This window comes from Thyridium curvatum, assembly GCF_004353045.1.
Source record: "Thyridium curvatum strain D216 chromosome Unknown NODE_21_length_474914_cov_86.438106, whole genome shotgun sequence".
Taxonomy (NCBI): Eukaryota; Fungi; Ascomycota; class Sordariomycetes; order Thyridiales; family Thyridiaceae; genus Thyridium; species Thyridium curvatum.
Window position 1 is genome coordinate 349,439 of NW_022156776.1, and position 21,734 is coordinate 371,172.

Genomic DNA, 21,734 nt, shown 5'->3' on the forward strand with positions numbered 1-21,734 from the left:
AGACCTTTCGCCTGTCAACCCGACAATTCTTTCTTCAAGAACCATCCATTGGGAAAGACCTTTATCCAGCACCTTTTCCTTCCTCAATCATCGCCTATCACTGAAGTCTTTGGTTTGATCCACCGGCTTCATATATCAGAAGACTTCTTCCTATCCGAAGCAGTCTCATCATTCCCAGGTTTCTCCTTCAAGGTAGCCACTCCCCCCCGAATCCCACCTCCGACCTTCGCTCTTGCGACAGACAGCAGCACAGGAGCACGCGCGATTCACTAGGCGCTGCTCCCCGATACGCCTTCATCATCTGTCCAATACATTTTTACTAATCGTCTGCTCGTACCCTGCAGGACTTTTCGCGTCTTTGAAACCAACCCGTAACAATGGCTTCCAACGGCGCTGTTGACCAGCTCGCTGCCGACCTTGGCAACGCCTCCCTCAACGGTGGCGAGAAGAGCGCTCCTGCCATCAACACCAACGTCGAGGCTGGCAACTTCCAGGGCGACGATGCCGATGCCTCGGCTCCCACCCCCAGCTCGGCCGCCCCCAACCCCCAGGCCTCTGCCTCCCTCTATGTTGGCGAGCTCGACCCCTCCGTCACCGAGGCTATGCTCTTCGAGCTCTTCTCCCAGATCGGTTCGGTCGCGTCCATCCGTGTCTGCCGTGATGCCGTTACTCGCCGCTCTCTCGGCTACGCCTACGTCAACTACAACACCACCGCTGACGGCGAGAAGGCTCTCGAGGAGCTCAACTACACTCTGATCAAGGGTCGCCCCTGCCGCATCATGTGGTCCCAGCGTGACCCTGCCCTGCGAAAGACTGGCCAGGGCAACGTCTTCATCAAGAACCTCGATGTCGCCATCGACAACAAGGCTCTCCACGACACCTTTGCCGCTTTCGGTAACATCCTCAGCTGCAAGGTTGCCCAGGACGAGGCTGGAAACTCCAAGGGCTACGGTTTCGTCCACTACGAGACCGATGAGGCTGCCGCCCAGGCCATCAAGCATGTTAACGGCATGTTGCTGAACGAGAAGAAGGTCTACGTCGGCCACCACATCCCCAAGAAGGACCGCCAGTCCAAGTTCGAGGAGATGAAGGCCAACTTCACCAACGTCTACGTCAAGAACATCAACCCCGAGGCCACCGACGACGAGTTCCGCGACCTGTTCGAGAAGTACGGCGATGTTACTTCGTCGTCGCTTGCCCGCGACCAGGAGACCGGCAAGAGCCGTGGCTTCGGCTTTGTTAACTTCACCACCCACGAGGCCGCCGCCAAGGCCGTCGACGAGCTCAACGGCAAGGACTTCCGCGGCCAGGACCTCTATGTCGGCCGTGCCCAGAAGAAGCACGAGCGCGAGGAGGAGCTGCGCAAGTCGTACGAGGCCGCTCGCCTTGAGAAGGCTAACAAGTACCAAGGTGTCAACCTCTACATCAAGAACCTCGATGACGACGTTGATGACGACAAGCTGCGCCAGATGTTCTCCGAGTTCGGCCCCATCACCTCCGCCAAGGTCATGCGCGACTCTTTCTCCGAGGAGGACGCCGCCAAGGAGGACGAGAAGAAGGAGAACAAGGAGGGCGAGTCCAAGGACGAGCCCAAGGAGCCCAAGGAGGCGACCGAGGAGTCTGAGGACAAGAAGTCGGACGACAAGGACAAGAAGAGCGGCGACAAGAAGCTCGGCAAGAGCAAGGGCTTCGGCTTCGTCTGCTTCAGCAACCCCGACGACGCCACCAAGGCCGTCGCCGAGATGAACCAGCGCATGGTCAACGGCAAGCCCCTCTACGTGGCTCTGGCCCAGCGCAAGGATGTCCGCAAGAGCCAGCTTGAGGCTAGTATCCAAGCTCGCAACCAGCTCCGCATGCAGCAGGCCGCTGCCGCCATCCCTCAGCAGTTCATGCAACCCCCTGTCTTCTACGCCGCCGGCCAGCAGCCCGGATTCGGCATGCCTCCCGCTGGACGCGGCATGCCCTTCCCCCAGCCCGGCATGGGTATGCCCGGCGCCCAGGGCGGTCGTCCCGGTCAGTTCCCCGGTGGTTTCGCCGGACAGCAGGGTGGCCGCGGTGCCATGGCTGGCCAGCAGATGCCTCCCATGTACGGCATGCCTGGCCAGTTCCCTCCTGGTGTCCCCTTCCCCCAGCCCAACAACCCCCAGTACCTCGCTGCCATGCAGCAGCTGCAGCAGGCTGCCATTCCCGGCGGTCGCGGTGGCCGTGGCCCCATGCAGTCGATGCCCGGCAACATGGGCCCCGGCATGCAGGGCTTCCCTCCCAACGCTCGACAGGGCCAGGGCCGCGGCGCTGGCGGTCGCAACCAGAACTTCCCCGCTGGTGCTCAGGCTGGCCGTGGCGCTGCTGAGGGCGCTTCTTCTGCTCTGTCGGCTCAGCTGCAGAGCGCTCCTCCTGCTCAGCAGAAGCAGCTTCTCGGCGAGGCCATCTTCCCCAAGATCTCGGCCATCCAGCCTTCTCTCGCCGGCAAGATCACCGGTATGCTGCTCGAGATGGACAACACCGAGCTTCTTGCCCTGTAAGTATCATTCGAATCCTACTGTTTCCACCGAAATCCCTCTTACTAATGAATACCTCAGGATCGACAACGATGACGCCTTGAAGGCCAAGGTCGACGAGGCTATGGGCGTTTACCAGGAGTACGTCAAGGCCCAGGGCGGTGAGGGTGCCGAGGGTGCCGAGGCCCCCAAGGAGGAGGCCAAGGCCGAGGAGAAGGCATAAGTCAAAGCTCGATTTGATGGAATGCCATGGATGATACCACTTCTTTCTCATTTTTAAAGCTATTCTTCCCTTTTTCTTACGGAATCTCGATTATTCCTCGCAAGGTCCGGCATTTGACTTGGGCTCGAGGCGGCGATCTCACGACGATCCTTCGGAAAAGTTTTGATACCGATGTTGCAGCGGGTGACTTGTGTTGCTCGCATGTCTGCCCAGCCTGGCAACGATAAAAGCACCTCTTGTACTTGATAGACTTGGCTTTCTGGTCGGACATCTGGTAAAAGGGGCGGTTCTTTCAGCCGCGACCCTTATCGGCGTTATATGGTTATGGATGTTTTTTTGGGCCAAGGTCTCTCTGATGCTCTTGACGGCGCTTTTTGCTGCCGCATCATCTGGTTCGATCTTGCAATACCCTCGCGGGTGGTCTCCTGCGCGGAGGACTATCATTTATTCCCCCCCTTTTGCAGTCTGCAAATCGCCTGTGTCCCTACAGATTGGGCTCTTGCAATTTGATAGAATAACGAGAAATTCTTAATGCTCTTGGTGGCTCGCTGTGCGTGCATGTATGATTTGCTTCTGGCTGGCTCATGGGCTCATCACGCACAAGATGAAGTGGAATGGGTGGTGGTCATGCAAGTGAAATTGGAAGAAATGCTAGCTTGTTTAGATACAAACAGGACGGATAGATAGCCCGTCCTTCTAGAGGTTCGTGTGTTAACTCCTAAATGTGGGAAGATGCAATGCGCCGCTGTCCGTGATACATACCCTTGGCTGCCTGTGTGTGTCTTTGGACTCTGGCTCGTCCCCGCCCAAGAACGCCTTTGTTCTCCGTCCTCCAACTCGTCGAATGGTGACATACATGATGTAGAGATGAGGAAGGGTTGAGAGGACTTGCCCTGGGGATAAAGAAAATGCAGATCCCAAAACATCCCATAAAGCCATGAATCGTGTTTTGTATCCCAAAAAAAGAAGAAAAGCAAAGAGAAAAAAAGGCAAGACGGGATTCAATTCGCCCCTCGCCTCACCCCGTTCATTATGATGATCCCGCAGACCCCGCAGCAGCGACATTCTCGATCCCCCTCCTCTTGTCGGCGCCGTACAGCACCTCCATGAGCCTGCTCTTCTGCCGCGTGCGCACGCCCTCGAGGTAGACGCCGACGTCCTCGAGCCCGCGGATCTGCTCCTCGACGCCGAGCAGCGTGCCGCCGCCGCCGCCGCCGCCGCCGCTGCCGTTGCCGCCGGCCGCGGCGCCGCGCACGAGCGGGCTCACGAGCTTGCGGCGCAGGCTCTCGAGGCTGGCCTTGAGCGCGAGCAGGCGGTGGTTGTGCTCGACCAATAACCCTTTATCGCGCACCGTGCGCTCCCGCACGTCGCGCAGCAGGTCCCGGTTGCGCTCGTACTTGCGCAGGTCCGCGGCGCGGGGGCCGAGGATGCGCGTCCAGAGGCCCGAGAGCAGGTCGGCGTGGCGCTCGTCCTGGGCCGAGACCTCGCGGGCGACGGCGCGGGCGAGGTTGAGGAACTGGCGGTCGATGGCCTCGAAGAGGGCGAAGAGGGCGAGGCTGTGCTGCAGCTCGGACGCGATGGCGTCCTCGAGCACGGCGAGGAACTCGGCGAACGTGCGCTGCAGGGCCGCGCGCGCGCGCTGCGGGCTCGAGGGCCCGAAGAGCGAGGCCGCCAGGGCGCCGAGGCGCGTGGGGCGGCCCGTCGCGGCGTCCTCGAGGACGCCCGCGGCGGAGAGCAGGTTGTGGATGTTGTCGTAGGCGGCGGCCAGGGGCGCCGGGGAGGCGGGGCCGCGGGCGGCCTGGGCGAGCTCGCGGCGGGCCCAGTCCATGACGATGAGGATGCTGTCGACGTCGCCGTCGACGTTGGCGAAGAAGCGCGTCAGCTCGACGGCGAGCGCCTTGAGGCTGTCGCTGAGGGCGTCGAGCTCGCGCACGATGATGGGCGCCGAGGTCATGTTGCTCGAGCGCACGCTCTCGCCGAGGTCCCAGACGGCGACGCCCGTGGCCTGCAGGTCGCCGACCTGCTGCACGCCGCTCTCCGAGTAGTAGATGAGGGGCTCGAAGGAGCGCGCGATGCCGGCGACTTTGACGAGGTCCGGCACGGGCCGGGGCGCCGCGGGCGAGAAGAGCGAGCGCAGGGCCGAGAGGGACAGGACGCCGACGAGGACGGAGCAGAAGAGGTGCGCCCAGGACCTGGTCATGGCGCGGACCCGGCGCCGGACAAAGTTGACGGCCGCCTCGACGGGCTCGGTTCGCTGGAGGACTTCTGCGCGGACGGCGAAGCGGATGTCTAATTAATTGCCTTTGTTAGTTCGTGGGGAGTTCGGTCGGTTGAGGGCTCAAATGGTGGGATTTTATAATTCAACCCATCCATCCCGTTTGCCAACAAAGGGAACAAAAGGGGGGGGGGGGGGGGAAACGTACAGTTCTCGGGCACGGCATCCCTCGCCAGAACAGGAACCTTGACATCATCCCCGTCCCCTTGCCCTTCCCTCTTGACCCCGGGCTCCACTTTCACCGTGGCCTCCTCCTCGGCGGCGGCGGCGGCCTCGGGCGGCTCGGGGCTCCTCTCCTTCTCCGGGCTCACGCTCCCCGTCGGCAGGCGCGTCCGCGCGGCCCGCGCCAGTATGTCGTCGACCTCGTCATCGGTGTCGCCGGGGCTGGACTCGCGCGACCCACGGCGGCCACCGCCGAGGATGTTATCCGTCTTGCGCCAGAAGCCGGAGCTGCGGTCGCCGTTGCCGAGGCGCCTCCACGCGGGCGGGCTGTACCCACCAGCCGAGTCCGAGGCCGCCTCGTCCCCCGCCGCGTAGTAGTGGTGATGATGCGGATGGTCGTCGTCGTCGTCGTCCATCATCATCATGCTCCCGTCTGTGTCGTCGTCGCCCGTCAGGAAGCCCGAGTGGGTCGGCGGGTAGAGGAAGGGGGGCCGGGGCCGGGAGGGGCTTGTTGTTGAGGGCGCGAAGCCGGGCGGCGAGGCGTCCGAGGCGGCTGCTGCCATCCCGTCGGTTTTCTTTTTCCTCCTCCTCCTCCTCTGCTGTCAGCTGGGTGGTGGTGGTTGTGGTTGTGGGACTGCTACTGCGACTACCGGCGGCTAAGATGGCGGCCAGGCGGCTTTCTCTCTTCTTCTTCTTCTTGTGTGGTTTCGCCGCCGGGAGGGCTGGCAGCGGACGGCGGTACAGGAGCCGGTTGTCGTCGTGTTCGTCGTCGTCGTCGTCCTCCTCCTCGGGTAGTTCGATAACTCGCGGGTCGATCTCCGCAGTCGCGACAGTGGCCGCAGCAGTCTTGCGCTTCCAGAACACGGGGAAGCTGGGCAGGGCGGGCGTGCGGGGCAGGTAGAGCGACAGGAAGACCAGCGAGAGGGTCAGCGATGCCAGGAAGGTGCTCGGGGCGATGTTGACGGTGAGCAGCGAGACGTTGTTGTTCACGGTCAGGAGCGAAGGCATCTGGAGAACCCGCGCGGGCGGGCCGGCGAAAAAGAGCCCAGCAACGTCCCCTGTCGCAAAGGAGTCCGGCGAGGGCTCAGTGGTGGTTCGGGCCGTCGAGTGAGTAGGTGAATTGCGCTCTCTCTCTCTCTCTCTCGCACTCAATGGGATGAATAGATAGATAGACGGGCAATGCTGATTTGGCGGGTGCCGAGTTCGCCAAGTCTATGTGAAAGATCTCCAGAGCGTAGACGTTTTCGATCGTATTGAAAAGGTAAGAGAAAGAATTCGAGGTAGATTCGAGTACAAGTTCAGCTGTTGGGTGCCTGGGGGGGTGGTTCCGTCAAGGGTGCATGCTTGGCCGTGGTTGGTGCTTGTAGGTAATGAGGGCCCGCGTCCGGTGTAAGTCGAGAAACTCAGCACCCCTTGTCACAGCCAGCCGAGGAAGCATGCAAAGAAGAATCCTACTGAATGTATGTCACCTACAACAAACTACTTGGGAGACAAAGGAAACATTCAACATCTATCTCTTTCGAAAAATGGTAGGGCCGCACGCACCCTCCTCGCCAGGGAGGGCCATGTGGTGGAAATCGAGAGGCTGGGAGAGGCCCGTCGTTTCAAGTTCGAACACAACCACAACCGTGGACCTCCTCCGCGGCCCAATCACCACCCATCACCAACCACGCAAGGGAGTGGCCTGGCCGTCTTTCGAGGCCCGCCCCCCCCCCCTCTCTCTCTCTCTCTCGCCTCTTTTTGTCTTTTCCTTGTCTCCCCTCCCCGCTCCTCCGGCCCCTCCCTCCCACCCCCCCTTTCCAGCCACGGCCGGGCGAATCCTGTGTCTCGGATCCCTCGAATTGTTTACACGACGGACGGGGCCCAACTAGTTAGCTCGGACGGCTTGCTCTCAAAGTTGAGTGCTTGCATGCCGAATTCACACCTTCTGATAGGGCACGACGAACCGGAACGGTTCCATTGCATATATATACATATGCATGCACGCACTTCTGGGCAAACAGGAAGAGAATCGCGAGCCTGTCTGTCTGTCTGTCCAGTAGCAGCCAGCTCTCCTGTAAACAAATGGTAAACAAATGGTAAACAAATGGTAAACAAAAAACAGAAAAAAAGCCATCATCTGAACACCAGTCCGTCCTCTGTCGTGGCCCGATGACATGTTGAAGCTGCCCGCCCCCTCACTCACTGGCTTACCTTTGATTGTGTCATGGAATGAATGCACCATGACCGACAAGTCAGCAACTGCCTAGCCTTTAGGCGACTTCGCGCGAGAACGATAGACTACACACATTACCTGGACTTAGCAAGAACTCCAGCCACAGGCTTTTTCAGTCACCAGAAGAAAAAAAAAAAGAGGTGTATCATCTTTCTAACATTCTGAGTGAGATCAGGCACACGGGCCTGACAGAGCCAAAAAAAAAAAGAAAAGTGAGCAAACGCCCCCCTCAAAGCACAAAGAGCCCTCGGCTTCCGCCCCCTCCTCCCCAAAGCTACCTACGGATGGATGAAAAGGGTTTTGCTATAACGCTATCAATAAGTCTCCTGCTATATTTCCGTCCTGATTGCTCCCCTCCCCCAATCTCCTTTCCTCCCCAAAAAAAGTAAAAAGAGGCGAAAACCCATAGAGCCAAGCCAAGCCAGATAGAACACACACACACACCCGTAATTTTAGTCAATCTTCGCGCTCGCAAGAGACTTGGCCGTCGGGTTGCTCAGGTTGTTGACCTGGTTGACGGCCGGCCGCTTGTACTTGCCCTGCTTCCGCAGCCGCTTGCGCGCCACCATGACGGGCACCGAGCTCTTGGTGACCAGGTAGTTGGAGAAGGACCCCAGGATGACACTATTCGTTCGTATAGTTCAGACTTGTTAGCACACACTCTGTGTCTCTGTCTCTCTCTTCGGAAGAATTCTGCGGGACAACTTACCCCTTCAGAGCACTCCTCCCGCGGCTGCCCAGGATCACCAGCGTCGGGTTGACCACGTCAATGACCTCCGTAATCAAATGCTTGGGGTTCTTGCAGTGCAGCACCTCGACGATGACGCGCACCTGCAGCCTCGTCTTGCGCAGCAGCTTCGTCACCCGCTCCGTGATGTCCTGGATCGCCCGGAACCGCTCCTCCTCGGCCTTGGACCGCTCCCGCACGCTCGGCGCCGGCGACGACGCCACCTGCGAGAGCTCCTGCGCCCGCGTCAGCGGCCTGCCCCCCGCCGCGCCGCCGAGCGTCATCAGCGGCAGCTGCGTCGTCGACGGCGGCGCCGACGACGACCCCGACCCCGACCCCGCCGCCGCCGCCGCCGCCGTGCTGCTGTTGTTGGTGTTGTTGTTGTTGTTGTTGGCCACGGCGTTGATGGCCGCCGCCTGCTCCTTCATGGCGCCCGGCTCGTCGGGCACCAGCGCCCCGTCGCCCGTCACGATGCCCGTCTCCTCGTCGACGCAGTACAGCGCGATCAGCGTGTCGCCGTCGCGCAGCACCGTGCCGATCGCCCACTCGAGCGCGTGCGTCGACTCCTCGCTCATGTCCGTCGCCACCAGGTACTTGCGCAGCCGCATGTGCTCCTCCTCGGCCTCCTTCTGGATCTTGCCGTAGTCGCCCCGGTAGATGATGCGGATCGCCCGGTGCGTGTCCGGGTTCGACATGACGGGCGTCGTCGAGAACGACAGCTTCTGCGCCCGCTTGATGTCCGTGTAGTCCTGCTCCTCCTCCGAGTCCATCGGCGTGCGGGACCCAGACCTCGACGGCACATCGAAGCTCGTAGACGGATGCACCCCAGACTTGTCCTGCTTGACCTTCTCCCCGGACGGGTTCGTGACCGTGATCTCTGGCTCGTCAAAGAGCGACCTGTACTTGTACGCCGGCTGCGACGCGGCCACCTGTTTCCCTGTAGCAAACACAACACACAAAAATAAATCAATTTCACAGCTCTTTGTACAAGTGGATGATCACTACCTCGGGGGACCCAACTTACTCTCTTCTTCGGCAGCCGCCAGGAGGCTGAGCGTCTTCCGGGCCTCCTTGGTCAAGGCGGGATCCGGGTCCGAGCCGGTCGAGGGGCGCTCCGTCTTCCTGCCACGCTCGCCTTCCTCGTCCGTCGAACTGGGCCCGTCGTCGTCGCTGCTCTCCTCCGGGAGGGCCTCTCCGTCGGGCGTGAAGTAGACCTTAGCCAGCCGGCCCGTGTTGGACTGCTCCTCCGACTGCTTCCTCCGCGCCAGCTCGCTAAGACTGCCGCCGCCCCAGGCGAGGTTCGCGTCCGACAGGCGCCTGTAGGCGTGGTTGATGTCCACCGTGCGCCCGTCGTCGAGCACGGCCCGCCCGGCCGGGCTCAGCTGCCGCCCGGAGAGCAGCGCGGGGGACTGCGAGCGGACGCCCAGGCGGTTGTGGGGAGACTTGGACTTTCCGCCGGCGGCGCCGGGTCTGCCCGTGGCGCCGCCGGTGGACGAGTGCCTACCCCTCTCGCCGGGGAACACGAGGTTCGACAGGTCCCCGCTGCGCAGCAGCTCGGCCATCGAGTTGCTGGCGCGCTTGCCTCCCTGGCTCACCCGCTTGGGCAGCGCCGGGCCCGACTTGCTGGTGATGATGTCGGAGAACTGGTAGGCGGCGGTGGGGTCCTTGCTGCGCGACGTCGACCAGGGGCCCAGGTCGGCGGGCGGCTTGGACGCGGCGTCCGACATGCTCCGGGTGTGCGACAGCACCGAGCCCTCGGGCGAGGAGCCGCGCTCGCTGAAGGTCTGTCTCGTGGCCGACGGGGGCGGGCTGTCGACGTCCAGCAGGCTGCGGGTCGCGGGCGCGGGCGCGGGCACGGGCCCGCCGATGTCGAGCATGCTCCGGACCGGCGACCGAGGAGTGGTGAAGGGGGACGAGGACCGCACGTCGTTGGCGCTGTCGGACCTCCTAGCGGCGGGGCGCCTCTCGAGCAAGGCCAGGACCTCCCTACGCTCCTCGTCTAGCATCGCCTCCATGGACATGGCTTGATGCGACATGCTGGAGGGCTTTGCCGCGACCTATTCAGGCCGCCTGTGTTTTGTTTTTGAATATCGTTGCAGAGGGTTTGCGAGGCTTTCTCAAGGCCAGATGCGCAGGTTGCGCAGGGTGCGCAGAGAAATGCGAATCTCCCAAAGTGAGGGGTCGGGAGGATGTCGATTGGACGCGGGAACGTGACAGCTTTGTCTTATCTGCCAAGAGTCGAGTCGGTATTGCGTGTGTGCGTGTGCGTGAGCGTGAGCGTGAGCGTGGGTGTGTGTATGTATGTATGTATGTGGGAATGGAGGAGAAATGTTCCAAGGTTCTGTCGTACAGCTGGAGCCTCTGCTCGTTCTAGCGGGGGATGATGGTTGGCGGTCGGGGATGGAAATCAATTCGCAGACTTCGCATGTTGTTGTTGCAAAGAGCTGTCTGTGGCTGTGGCAGAAGGGGGGTCTCTCCTCTCTGGAAGGTCTTAGAACATGACTTGACTCTGAGGGCGTGTCGAATGCGCTGTCCGTCCTGTGTGCTGTGTGCTGTGTCCTGTGGGCTGCCCTCTGCCCTGTCGTCCAGTCGAGGGTGCCTAAACGGGGTGGCGGCCTCGACTTGTGAATGCCAAGATCCTGCCTCGACGAACTAACTAAAACGTGCGGCAGCAGCACCACCGCCAGCCCGCCGACGATCCTCACGGAGAATAAAGGGATGATGGTGACGCCTGCCAAGCGCGAGGCGATCAGTGGTGAGACGCAAAAGACGCGAGCCTGCAGGGCGGAGCTGGTACACTTGTTTCTCCTCTCTCGAGAAAAAAAGATGCCGGCCTGCTGCTTTCTCGGTGTTTTTGGAGTTGCGAGTTTCGGATCGGGTGGAGGAAGAGTGTCGTCGACCAATGGCCCCAAAGTCCAAAGTCCCTCGGGCCAGTCAGGTCTGGTCAATTGAATCAAACCACCCCGACACCACCACCAACAGGCCGACAGTGGCCCCAGCCAGCCCGCTGTTGTCGCTGAGGTGCCCCGCTTCAGGTCGTTTTCAGGGCCCAAAGCTCCCCCCGCTTCAGCTTCATTCAGTACAAGGGCTGCTCCCGAGGTCAAATCTAGTCGAGACTAGCAGTGGGCGAGGCCTGAATTGTATCCATCCATCCATTGATCCATTTGCATCTTTTTACGGGCGGGTTTCAAAGCCGGAATTGTCGAATGAGAACTTGGAGCTCGTAAGAAGCGTCAACGGCCCAGTTTTACCAGTACAAGTACAACAGGACGGATCGTCTTTACCTCCGCTGTTCGACGCCCAGCGTACCGACCAGCCCGGTGCTAGAGCAGCGCATCTCAGAGTAAGCCAAGGCTGTACCTAGTTACCTACCTCTAGGTCGTAGATAACAAGGCGTCTTGCAAGTCTAGAACGTGATTAAACTCCCACTAGCACCCCTTTGCTGCTCCATCTTTGGAGCCTCCGCCGTCATAACGCGGTCATGTGGCATGATTCAAGACTCAACAAGGGAGAGAGGCCGGCCTTGCTTGGTCCCAAGGCTGTGCAATAAAGAGTTAGTGTGGATAGTAGTAGTGATGAGTGCAGGCTCAGAGATACGCTCAACTCAATTCTTCCGAAAAGGGATCGAGATACCTTTCCACAGCCTTCTCACGAATTGATTGGCCGATCTGAGAGGAGCACAATATGACTGCTTTGCTTTGTTCAGTTACTCATTGCGTTCTATGAAAAATGTATTGACTCGCTGCCACGCATGGCAAGTGCTGCTTTTTGGTAATACAGTTCTATGATACAGGCTCTCTCATACACACACACGATAGACACACCTCCCTCGCTCTTGCTCGAGGAATGAGGGTACGTCTCTCTCTATACACACATCCTCTCAAAACCCAGCGTGTAGCCCCCCTCCACCAAAGACATTTCATCTCAAACAACCAATCACTTCCTCCGCAGAGCCAAGTGGTTCAGGTTCGCTCTGGCGCTGGTGCCGAGCTTGTGCACGATCTGCCTCTTGTCCCACACCGACGACCGGCCCTCGATGACGGCGACCAGCTCCTCGGCGACGCGGTGCGCAAACATGGTCCGCCCGCTGCCCTTGGACGGCTTCTTGTTGACCACGTCGAGGATCCACATGAAGGCCTGCCGCCGCCGCTGCCGCAGCTTGAGCGGCGTCGGCACGGGCAGCGCCGTGCCGCCGCCCGCGAGCCCCGCGAAGGAGCGCACCTTGACCAGCGGCGCCACCGAGTCGATGGCCAGCGTCAGGTAGAGGACCGGGTTGAGGGGCAGGTGCGACGGCGGCGGCGCGCCGGGGAGGAGCGGCCGCGCCGGGTTGATCTTGGGCACGGGCGACGTCCGGAGGTAGTTGAGGATCATGGACATGTCCTATTGGAGGATAGAAAAATAAAAGCACCGTCGTTAGCAAAAAGTTCATCCTAGCCCCCCCCCCCCCTGACAGAGACCAAAAAATGCCTTTTGCAGGTATAGTCAACTGCCCCCCCATCAACAAGTAAAATAAAGAAAAACTCACCCTCTGGGCCTTGCTCAGCTTGCCGTCCCGCATCAGCAGCTTCGTGATCTGCGTCAGCACCGGGTCGTAGCGGTCCTTGAGGTGCATGGACGGCGGCAGCCTCCTCTCCGGCAGGCCGAACCTGTGCCCCTCCACGGCCGGGTCGAAGGGGTCCAGGCCCTGCGCCATGAGCTCCAGCTGGCGCAGCGCCTCGCCGTTCCCGGGCGCCTGCGCCTCCGCCGGCCGCGCCTCCGCCAGCCTGCCCGCGCTGAGCATCGAGAGGGGCATCGTGCTGCCGTCCGCGCTGTCGGGCGCCGACGACGTCAGGGCGTTGGAGTTGTTGCTGTTGTTGGGTGACGGCGAGGCGGTGGACCTGGAGGCGGCGTCGTCGGCGAAGCCCCTGGCCAGGGCGGCGATGATGCGCGGCTGCTGTTGCTGGCGCTGCTGCCATTGCGCGGCGGCCGGCCGTGACCGCACGGCCAGGGTGCGGCAGGCGCTCCACAGGTTCAGTCGTGGAGGCATTGGTGGTGTTGTGCTGTGTCGGGAAAGGGGGGGAAAAGGCAGCCTCTTCCGTGGCGGCGGTTCCTGATCACAGACGGACGGGCTGGCAGACGCAATTTTTGTGTTGGAGAGCGGAGCTTGCCGGGGCAAAGTGGTCCAAGCGCCCCCGTGCAGCAACGACCGGTCCTTATCAACTGATAAGCCATGGCTCCAAGCATCTCACTTATTAGTTACCTGAATTAGGTATCTTAGGTACCTGATGTAGGTACTCCGTAAATCGTCCAGCATGCGTTTCTTGACTACGAGAATGACATTCTCACCCAACACGCCCCTGTCCCAAATTCTCCCAACTTATCCTCCTCCGCCTCTCGTGACTCCGTCTGCCCCCCCAGCCAGAGAACAAGAAGTGCCTGCAGAGTACATGTACAACAGAGCAACACGTCTGCCTCTACCCGGAGCTAAGAGGGGTCGAGGCAGGCTAGCCAGCCCTGAATCTGACGGGGGGGGGCCATCGACAAACTTCCCAGGCCTTCCGGATGCAAGCTCTAGTTAGCGAGAAAAGAGTCCCCCAGGCCCGATCGAGAAAGATCTTCTCCTCCTTGCAAGGGAATGCTCAAGTGACAAATACCGAAGAACGGTGAGTGCCGAAGCAAAGTGGCCCCGCATGTTCTCGCAACATCTGTCCAGACAGGACCAACAACAGGCATCTTCCTCCTCCTTGGGCCGCACCCGCGCAGCCGGAACCCCTTCCCCGGAACGCTGGCCACCACCAGCCCTTCTCCCCTCCCACGTAGGCGGTGAGCTGTCAGAAGCAGGACTTTGGCTTGGCTAGCACGGCCGCACGCAAAGCTTTCTCCCGCCGACCCCGGCCCGTCCTGAAACGTGCGCGAACCAATGCCAGGCCCCTTGCTCTTGCGTCCATCGGAAGAGGCGGTGGTGCTCTCATGGGTGCTTGTTGACGCCGATGCCTCCTCTCGAGCCACCAGCCTAAACTTGCCCACTTCAAGGCCAAGTCAGCAGCAGCAGCAGCAGCAGCAGCAGCCGCATGCCGACAGACAGAAAGAGAGGGAAAGAAAAGTGTCACAAGGTCCCACCACAAGCGTAACGTATATGCGCGTGGCCTCCTTGTCTGCCTGAAAACCCCCCGGCCTCCCGCATCGGCGAGGGCGGAGGGGAATAGGACAAGGCCAAGGACGACGACGACACACAGACGCCCCGAAATCCGGTCAGGCAGACAGGCCCCCTTCCCTCCCCGCCACCAGGTGCAGGTCCCACCGCTTGGGTGCTGGGATCGCTTCCAATTCGCTGCAGCAATAAAACTTCCGCGCAGTGTACAACGTACAGGAACACACACACACACGGGCGGATGCTTGCTGGCAAGTTACAAAGTCTGGCAAACGAACTCTGCTGTCCGCACCCGGGCAGGCAGGTAGGCAGGCAGGCAGGCAGGCAGGCAGGCAGGCGGGCGGGCACATCATGTCACTCCGGTGAGCATGCAGACAGAGACCTGGGAGTAAGCAAGCCTCCCGGGACCGGCGTTGCGGTTGCAGGCATGCCAGTCTCCTTCCAGCAGGCAGGGGAGGGGGGCTTGCCAGGAAAAAGAAAAGAAGATTTCCTGTCGGTGAAGGAGGATACCTAGGCCCAAGAGTCCGTCTGATGGACCTATCCTCCTCCTACGTTGCTTGCTTCTTCCTCCCTCGTAAAGAGGCGGTAATCATGCTGTCATGGGCTGTCGACCCGGTGTAGGTTGTGCAAGTTCACGTCCCCCCAGTCCCAGTTTCCAGGTTGGAAGTCTTTTTTTTCTCTCGGTAAGCCTGGCAGTTGCGGTTATTGGGAAAATGGGAAGTATGCAAGTTTGGCTGGGGAGAGAGAGAGACACCCTACCCTGGACCCCAGCAAGAAACCCCATCTTCACCCAACTTTGATCCCAGTTCTCCCCTCTCATCAACCCTCCAATCCAAACCACGGAATTCCCTCCGCATCCTCAAAATACCTTGGTACAGGTAGATAACAAGGCAAAGAAACATGTGCCCCCCCCCCCTCCCCCAACACGAGGGTCCCGTACCCAAGCCCAGAAACAGCAATCCCAGATATCCACGCGCACGCCGCACGCACGCACCAGCGAAAGTTTTCCTGTCCGTCCATGTAACATCGTGAACTGGCCTGGACGGATGAACTTCTGCCACCCCACTGCACTAGAGCACCAGACGATGCCGCTAGCCTCCCCCGCCCCCAAACGGAGAGTTGACCCAGACATTGTGGCGTGTCTGCACAGAGGAAAGAGGAGCCCACGTTCTCATTCTCAGTCATCCTTTCTTGCTATTCGCGGTCCTCTTGTAACTACCTACCTACCTGCCCACTGCCACATCTATCCCTCTCAACATCGATCGTGCTGCTCCGGGAACTAGGACGGGCCCCCTTCCTGCCTCACTTGCGTCATTGGGGGAAAAAAAAAAAACTCAGACAAAAACTGCACAATCTAACCAAGTACTTGCCCCCCAATGATCGTCCCCTCTGAACCCAGATTGACCCCCCCTTTTTTTCCTATCGTCCCGGCCCGTGCGTGGGGCTGGCTGGGCAGCTAAGATGCTCAGCTGGACCGGGCCAAGTGCCGTCAACCACACACACCCACTCCCACACACACGAACTAACTAACTAACTACTGTCAACACCCACGCAAAAGAGCGGGCGTGGGTAGGTAGGGCAGGGCAGGCAGGGACAGGCAGGCGAGAGAGAGAGAGATGGCGGTGGGCAAGCTAGAGTTAGGTAGGGTATGTATGTCGATCACTTCCAGCTTCCCTGGGGGGGAGGTCCACGAGACGAACGACAACAGGCACAGAGCCGCGTGCGTGCGTGGGCAGAGAACAGAACACCACCACCAACACCGATTTATGTGTATGTTAATGAGTGTGTGGGGGGGGGGGACGGAACCCTTCCTCCCAAGACACATCTGAAAGCCATCCCACGACCACGACCACCACGTTGGGTTCCAGGCAAACATACAAGGTAAAGTACCTTGCTTTGCCTCACCGTCAGCAAGGGCATGACATGTATATATCCTTGGCATGCATAGAGAACCAGGTCACAAAAGAGAGGCAGCACCGCGCCGTCCTTCCTCTCAATGGCTTAAAGCCATCGGCACCATGCCTATGGGGCCTTCTCGAGGAGAAGAGAGGAGAGGAGAGGAGAGGAGAGGAAACGGTAAGATAGACGGAGTGCGAAGATGTCTGGTAAAAAAAAGTCTACATTGATGTGTTTATTCGAAACGAGAGAAAAGAGATAGAAAACGAAAAACCAAAAACGAGCGTATCCTGTGCCAAGGGAGATGTCTTTTTTTTTCCCTCCCACACCGAAAATAAAATATGCCAACAAACCCAACCCTTGGGCCTCCCCGGTGTCCGGCAGGTAAAGAGCAACTTGCATGTAGTAGCTGCTGCAAGCCTTATGATCGACACGACCCGGTTCCGAGCACCTGTCCTGTCGTCCCTGCAAGCCCCCCCGGGCCCCGACTCCTGGGTCGGTCAAGGCGCCTCTTTGACTGCTTCACATTGCTTTTTTTTCTTTCTCTCTGACCCTCCTCCTTTCCTTTCCTTTCCCCCCGCCTCCTCGGGTTCCATCTTGTAACGCCGCCATGATTCTTTTTGTTGGCCCCCTTTCATTTCCCCTAAGCAGTGATCCCCTAAAAGGAAAAAGAAGTGTACAAGAAAAAAGCATACACTCATACAAAGGAACTTCGTGTCTTCTCTAAAAACTGCCCATGGTGACACACGCCATGTTTGCTGTGAAAGTTGTGCTCTGCTGATGCTTTCTGTTGTGTATGGGGGGGACCTGCGAAGGCCACACTGGTACGAAAAGGAGCCACGACCGCATGTGCAGTAGTCTCGAGAACTAGCAGACCACGGGCCGATCTCCTCGGAGAAGACTCCATGCCGCCCCTGTCGATATCTTGTAGCCCAATGAATCATGTTGAGGAAGCCCACCTAGTAACCCAAAACAGTTGTCTAAAGGAACGACGCCTTATGAAAAAGTAAGAAACAAGAGAGAAAAAGTGAATAAGTGAATGGACGGAGCCCACCAAAACCAGAGGAAACGGAGCCCGTTGGCGCCATCCCACCCACTTTGGACATGGCTCCCATAAAAGAAAAAAGAAGAATATGTCACTGCGCCGAATGCCATAAAAGCCTGCTGCCGTGTGGCGAAGATCCATGCCCTGTCTCCAAACGCCAGAATGTCATGTAGTCGTACAACACATGGAAGGGAAAGTGCGTCAGAAACGTGGCTCCAAAGCCGTGCTGCAAAGGCCTGATCGACGGGGGTCAGGGGCCAGTGCAGGGCGCAGCGCTGCCGACAGCCGTCTGCCTACCATCCGCTTCGGCTTGTGGAAGGCGAGCTCGGGTTGGAGCCACCGGTCAGCCAGTTGAGGGCCAGCTCCGCCGCATCCTCCTTTGCGTTGTTCAGGTTCTTGCCGTCGTACCAGAAGCGTGCAGCAAAGCTCTGGCCGTGGACCATCACTCGGCTCGACCAAGCCGTGCGTCCTCCTGGAGAGGTGGCCAGATAGATCAGTATCTCGCCCCTCGTGGCTTACAAGCCGCCATGACGAGAGTTCTCGGGAGTCTTACCTCGTCGATCAGATACGATCTGGAAAACGGGAGGGTTGATTTGGTATTCACGACAAGCATCTGCCACATGTTAGTGAACTGCCCGAAGCATACTGGAGATGGCAATCATACCATCGAGCTTCTGCTGCCATTGCTTGGCCGCGCTGTTCTGGTTGTAGGCAGAAGGCATGGTGTCCGAAGATGGTATAAGATGAAGAGTGTAATGTAGGATGTACCCGTGTGTGAAAGAGAATATGATGAGCTGCCTAGAAATTCAAGAACGATTGAGGCAAATGCGTAAAGACTTGTAGGAAAGAAATGTATGATCTGGATATGATGAGATTCCCTAACGAGCGTGGGATGATGGAGAGAGTGAGAGTTGTGGTAGTTCTTATACTTGTCGACTGAGGCACGGAGACAATTTCATCAACACCGTCTGGCCAACCGTGAGCTTGACAGCTGTGTCGTGGCAGAATTATATTGCTTCGAGAGAAGTCAGGCTGGCCAGAAGGACCTGGTAATCTTGGGTTTCGATGTTTGCTTGATGATGTCCTCGTACCTGCGTCTTCGTTTGCTTGCGCGCGAATGTGCAGAAAACGACGGCAGACTGCATCGTGAATGGAGGACGGGAGTAGCAATGATAAAAGAAAACAGCCATAACAGTCCATGAAAAGTACCTTCTGACGTAGGTGCATGTGCCCACGCTTGAAAAGTCACCCGCAGGTTCCTCTTGGGCTGCACTAGGTAGGGCCTCTACCACGAAATGCACTTACTGGCCCTTACTTCCTTTTGCTTTTTGGAGAGGGAAAGCGAGAGAAGAGAGATCCAATGCTCGGTTTCTCTCTCCTGCTAACTATCCGCCCTTTCTTTTCTTTACTGTATGCTCTGAGCATGTTTCAGCACTATCAGCCCTCTTGCTAGCTAGCGTCTGTTGGGCTTTTGGAAAGGAAGGACTTTAGACGGAGTAAAAGAGCGAGGAGAGAAAGCTCTGCAGCAGGGGTGGCGTGTGTGAGACCATATCCGACTGAGGAAACCCTGGGATGGAGAACATCGAATGGGAAAAGTGCAGAATGGGCCTAACTCGGAGAGGCAAGGTACCGCAGAAGTCCCTAGTGTTTGCTCGACGGGGAATATCTGCCCTGAGCCGATTAGTTGAAAAGACAGCGTTTCTGAAGAAGGAAGAAAAAGCAAAGATGGATGCGTGTGGCTGGCCGCTGGGCTGATTGTTCGATGGTGTGGTGTAAGTCCAGCGTGGGATGTGCAGGCGTGCTAGTCCCGGATCGTCGCGGGAATGGCAGGGGAGGACAGTGGGAGGACGCAGGGCGGTCCAGGGTTGCGTTTGGTTGAAACATGAGTCCCATTGAACAAACGCTTGGCTCTCTTGCCTGCAGGACTTGCGTATTGCCCCTGCTCAGTCATCTGTAGTGGTCCAACTTGCTCAACGACATGGCCGACTCACTTCTCGCTGCCGGCTGCAAATCGGCTCTGAGTTGCGATGTACAACCACGTTGAGGGTGTGTTCGAACGCGTAGCCGGGCACAAATTTTCGCTTCAATCTTGTCGGCGAGAAAAACAAGGTGTGTATCTGGGTGTGTGCGTGTGTGGCACGCCCTGACACCTCTGAGCGTGAACGCTCACACCAGGAATAGCCACCCCTGACCCGGTGAGGTGAGAAGCACAGGGCTAGGCAGGTATGCTCGATGTATAAGATACTTCCGAATTCCTGTCCCTCAGAACGGGTCGGTGCCAGTTGGTAGAGAATTGTCGGTAGTAACGGTATGGGTCGACTTGGTTACTATTGCCAGATTGAAAATAGACTGACGATACGGATCTCTCCCACCATGCCCATCCCAGGTGCACGGCTGATCTCGGTTAGATAGTGTGGGTATTTCTGTAAACTTGTCCATGACGTCTTGTGTACTTGATGTCCGTGAGCCTGAGGTAGCATGGTTAGGCTCGCCGCTGGCCATTTATTAGATAGGCGGTCTGACCGACTTTCCACTTTGATCCGCGATTTCGTTTATAGAAACTTTACCTGCTACACCGGGGTGGAGATGTCAATGAAGTTGTGATGTGTTTGCTTCTCCACAGGCTGTTGGTCTCTCGGTAGGCCATGGCACGACGGCCCTGGCGTTGCAAGGGCCCCTCCTCCGGCTACCCGCACCCACATGGCTTGCAATGTTAGTTGCAGAGCTCTGATGAGACAGAGCGGGTATTGCAAAATTGTGCTCAGGAGACAGAGAGGCATTTCCCTATTCCGAGGCTAAATCGTGACATAGGAGGAGTTCGTGCGTCTCATCGATGTGGCACAAGACCCAGGTCAGCACATCTAACTGTTCCGCATCGTCGGGTACTGTATGATCAATCGGGCATCGTTCCCAGGATCCGTGCAGCAAGGACAATCGGGCGCTGCCAGGGTACACTGACAGCTCATCATAAGGCGCCAACGGCATATAGACTCTCAGCTGGGTAAGAAGCCAAAGAAGCGCCTCCAGGGCGCCATCGGACAAAGCATGAGCTTATGTTGCTCGTCCAGTGATGACGTTGAATCATAGTAACAGACTGAGACTGTTCATCAGATTAGTGATCTCTGTCCGGTGTCGTAAGTGTGTTGAAGGGCACTAATTCGACCAGGGGCAGCGCGAGATCTCCATCAGCCAAAAGCGTGGAGCAAGTTCGGTATTGACCATCTCCTCTGTTGTGAAAGTACCAGATACATTCAATACTTTCGATGGGGCCAGGCCTGGGTCGATCAGAGGATATTGCCGTTACATGTCCAATATCTGGCGTGGTGTCGAATTCAAGAGGGTGTAGAGTTGCGAACTATAACGACAAGGACTAGACCTCCATGTTTTGTTCGTGTGTGTGCAGTGGTATCGGCGTGCTGCCTGCTGCAGAAGCTGATTCGGCATGTGATTTGATGAGGTATGCGGTACGCAGACCATCCATGGCAGTACGTCCCTGGGAATATCTCATGCATGGCGACGCACACAGAGCGACCGATCTGGCCCAAGTACATATGCCTCGCTATTCGTCGCAGGTCGGCTCGGGGGTTTTCAGTTTTCTGTAGCACGTCACTAGTGAAAGCAATTGGTCAGTTCCAAGGTTAGCAATGTAGGATAAATCAGTTTCTATTTGGATGTGGAGCTCTCACATGTTGAGGGGTGGATCAAGAGTTTTCTGCGGCTACACCAAGCTTTCGCAACGACCAGGAACAGTTGTCAAAGCAAAAGGACGACATCGGGCCAGGCAGTCGGGGACCGATATCATGCTATACAGCCAAAACAACAGAGATAAGGCTTGCAGATGGGCAGAATCGATGTACTCCAACGTCAGGTGCCGGGGCTGCGTGTCTTACATCGAGATCATGCAGGGAGTATCATCTTGACGAGTAACGGTCTGGTGCACGACAGCAACGGATGTGCAGGCGTTCGAAAGTGCTGGTTTTTGCGAGGTTCACTGAGTGTCGAAAAATGGCATGTCGAGTCGAGGGTTGCGATGCGTCTCGGATGTCTCGAACCCTGATGCGACGATTTGCTGACCGGCGGGCGGTTGAGAAGCCCGTGCCGCCATCTGCAAGCCAGGCAGCTCGGTAGGCCTCAAGTGAGGGCACTTTCCGATGCAAGGTGAGCAATTCAACGAGTTCAGACAAGAACTACACCCGTTACGTCCCTCTCGAGCAGCTCTAGTCGATAAGCTGTGGCACACCCCCATAAAGTCGAAACAAGAGTGTGCAACATGAATAGCGAACGGGATCCCAAATCTCTGAGAAGAGGCCCGTAGCAGGTTCAAATAAGACGGTCTCGAGGGCTCGATTGCTTGCAGGACGTGCTGGAGGGGCCTATTGAGGAGCCGAGACCGGACTACATCTTCAGGCATGATTGGATCATGAAGAAAAGTGTTCTAGATGTCCAAATGCATGAGGAACGTGCAGATGGCCATCGACAAATGACAGCAAAAGGCGTTTGGATATCGAGATGCCACGGACTGTTTTGTCGACAGCTTGCACACCACAGGTGGAGAAAGGCCAT

At 58.3% G+C, this 21,734-nt stretch overlaps 5 protein-coding genes across 5 annotated transcripts; 1 reads left to right on the forward strand and 4 right to left on the reverse strand.

Annotated features, from left to right (window-relative positions):
- Positions 1–377: 377 nt before the first annotated feature.
- On the forward strand, positions 378–2,721 carry E0L32_004473 (uncharacterized protein; the record flags this gene model as incomplete). Its single annotated transcript, XM_031138887.1, has 2 exons — positions 378–2,518; positions 2,580–2,721. The coding sequence occupies 2 exons, from the start codon at positions 378–380 to the stop codon at positions 2,719–2,721; spliced, it is 2,283 nt and encodes a 760-aa protein (XP_030997204.1).
- Positions 2,722–3,751: 1,030 nt separating this feature from the next.
- Positions 3,752–6,166, reverse strand: E0L32_004474 (uncharacterized protein; the record flags this gene model as incomplete). The annotated part of the gene is made up of 3 exons (XM_031138888.1): positions 3,752–5,010; positions 5,145–5,446; positions 5,496–6,166. The coding sequence occupies 3 exons, from the start codon at positions 6,164–6,166 to the stop codon at positions 3,752–3,754; spliced, it is 2,232 nt and encodes a 743-aa protein (XP_030997205.1).
- Positions 6,167–7,825: 1,659 nt separating this feature from the next.
- E0L32_004475 (uncharacterized protein) lies at positions 7,826–10,136 on the reverse strand (the record flags this gene model as incomplete). Its single annotated transcript, XM_031138889.1, has 3 exons — positions 7,826–7,997; positions 8,083–9,037; positions 9,125–10,136. 3 exons carry the CDS (start codon positions 10,134–10,136, stop codon positions 7,826–7,828), a joined length of 2,139 nt encoding a protein of 712 aa, XP_030997206.1.
- A 1,900-nt stretch (positions 10,137–12,036) lies between these two features.
- E0L32_004476 (uncharacterized protein) lies at positions 12,037–13,126 on the reverse strand (the record flags this gene model as incomplete). The annotated part of the gene is made up of 2 exons (XM_031138890.1): positions 12,037–12,480; positions 12,626–13,126. 2 exons carry the CDS (start codon positions 13,124–13,126, stop codon positions 12,037–12,039), a joined length of 945 nt encoding a protein of 314 aa, XP_030997207.1.
- A 4,338-nt stretch (positions 13,127–17,464) lies between these two features.
- Positions 17,465–17,893, reverse strand: E0L32_004477 (uncharacterized protein; the record flags this gene model as incomplete). The annotated part of the gene is made up of 3 exons (XM_031138892.1): positions 17,465–17,643; positions 17,725–17,784; positions 17,836–17,893. 3 exons carry the CDS (start codon positions 17,891–17,893, stop codon positions 17,465–17,467), a joined length of 297 nt encoding a protein of 98 aa, XP_030997208.1.
- Between the last annotated feature and the right edge of the window lie 3,841 nt (positions 17,894–21,734).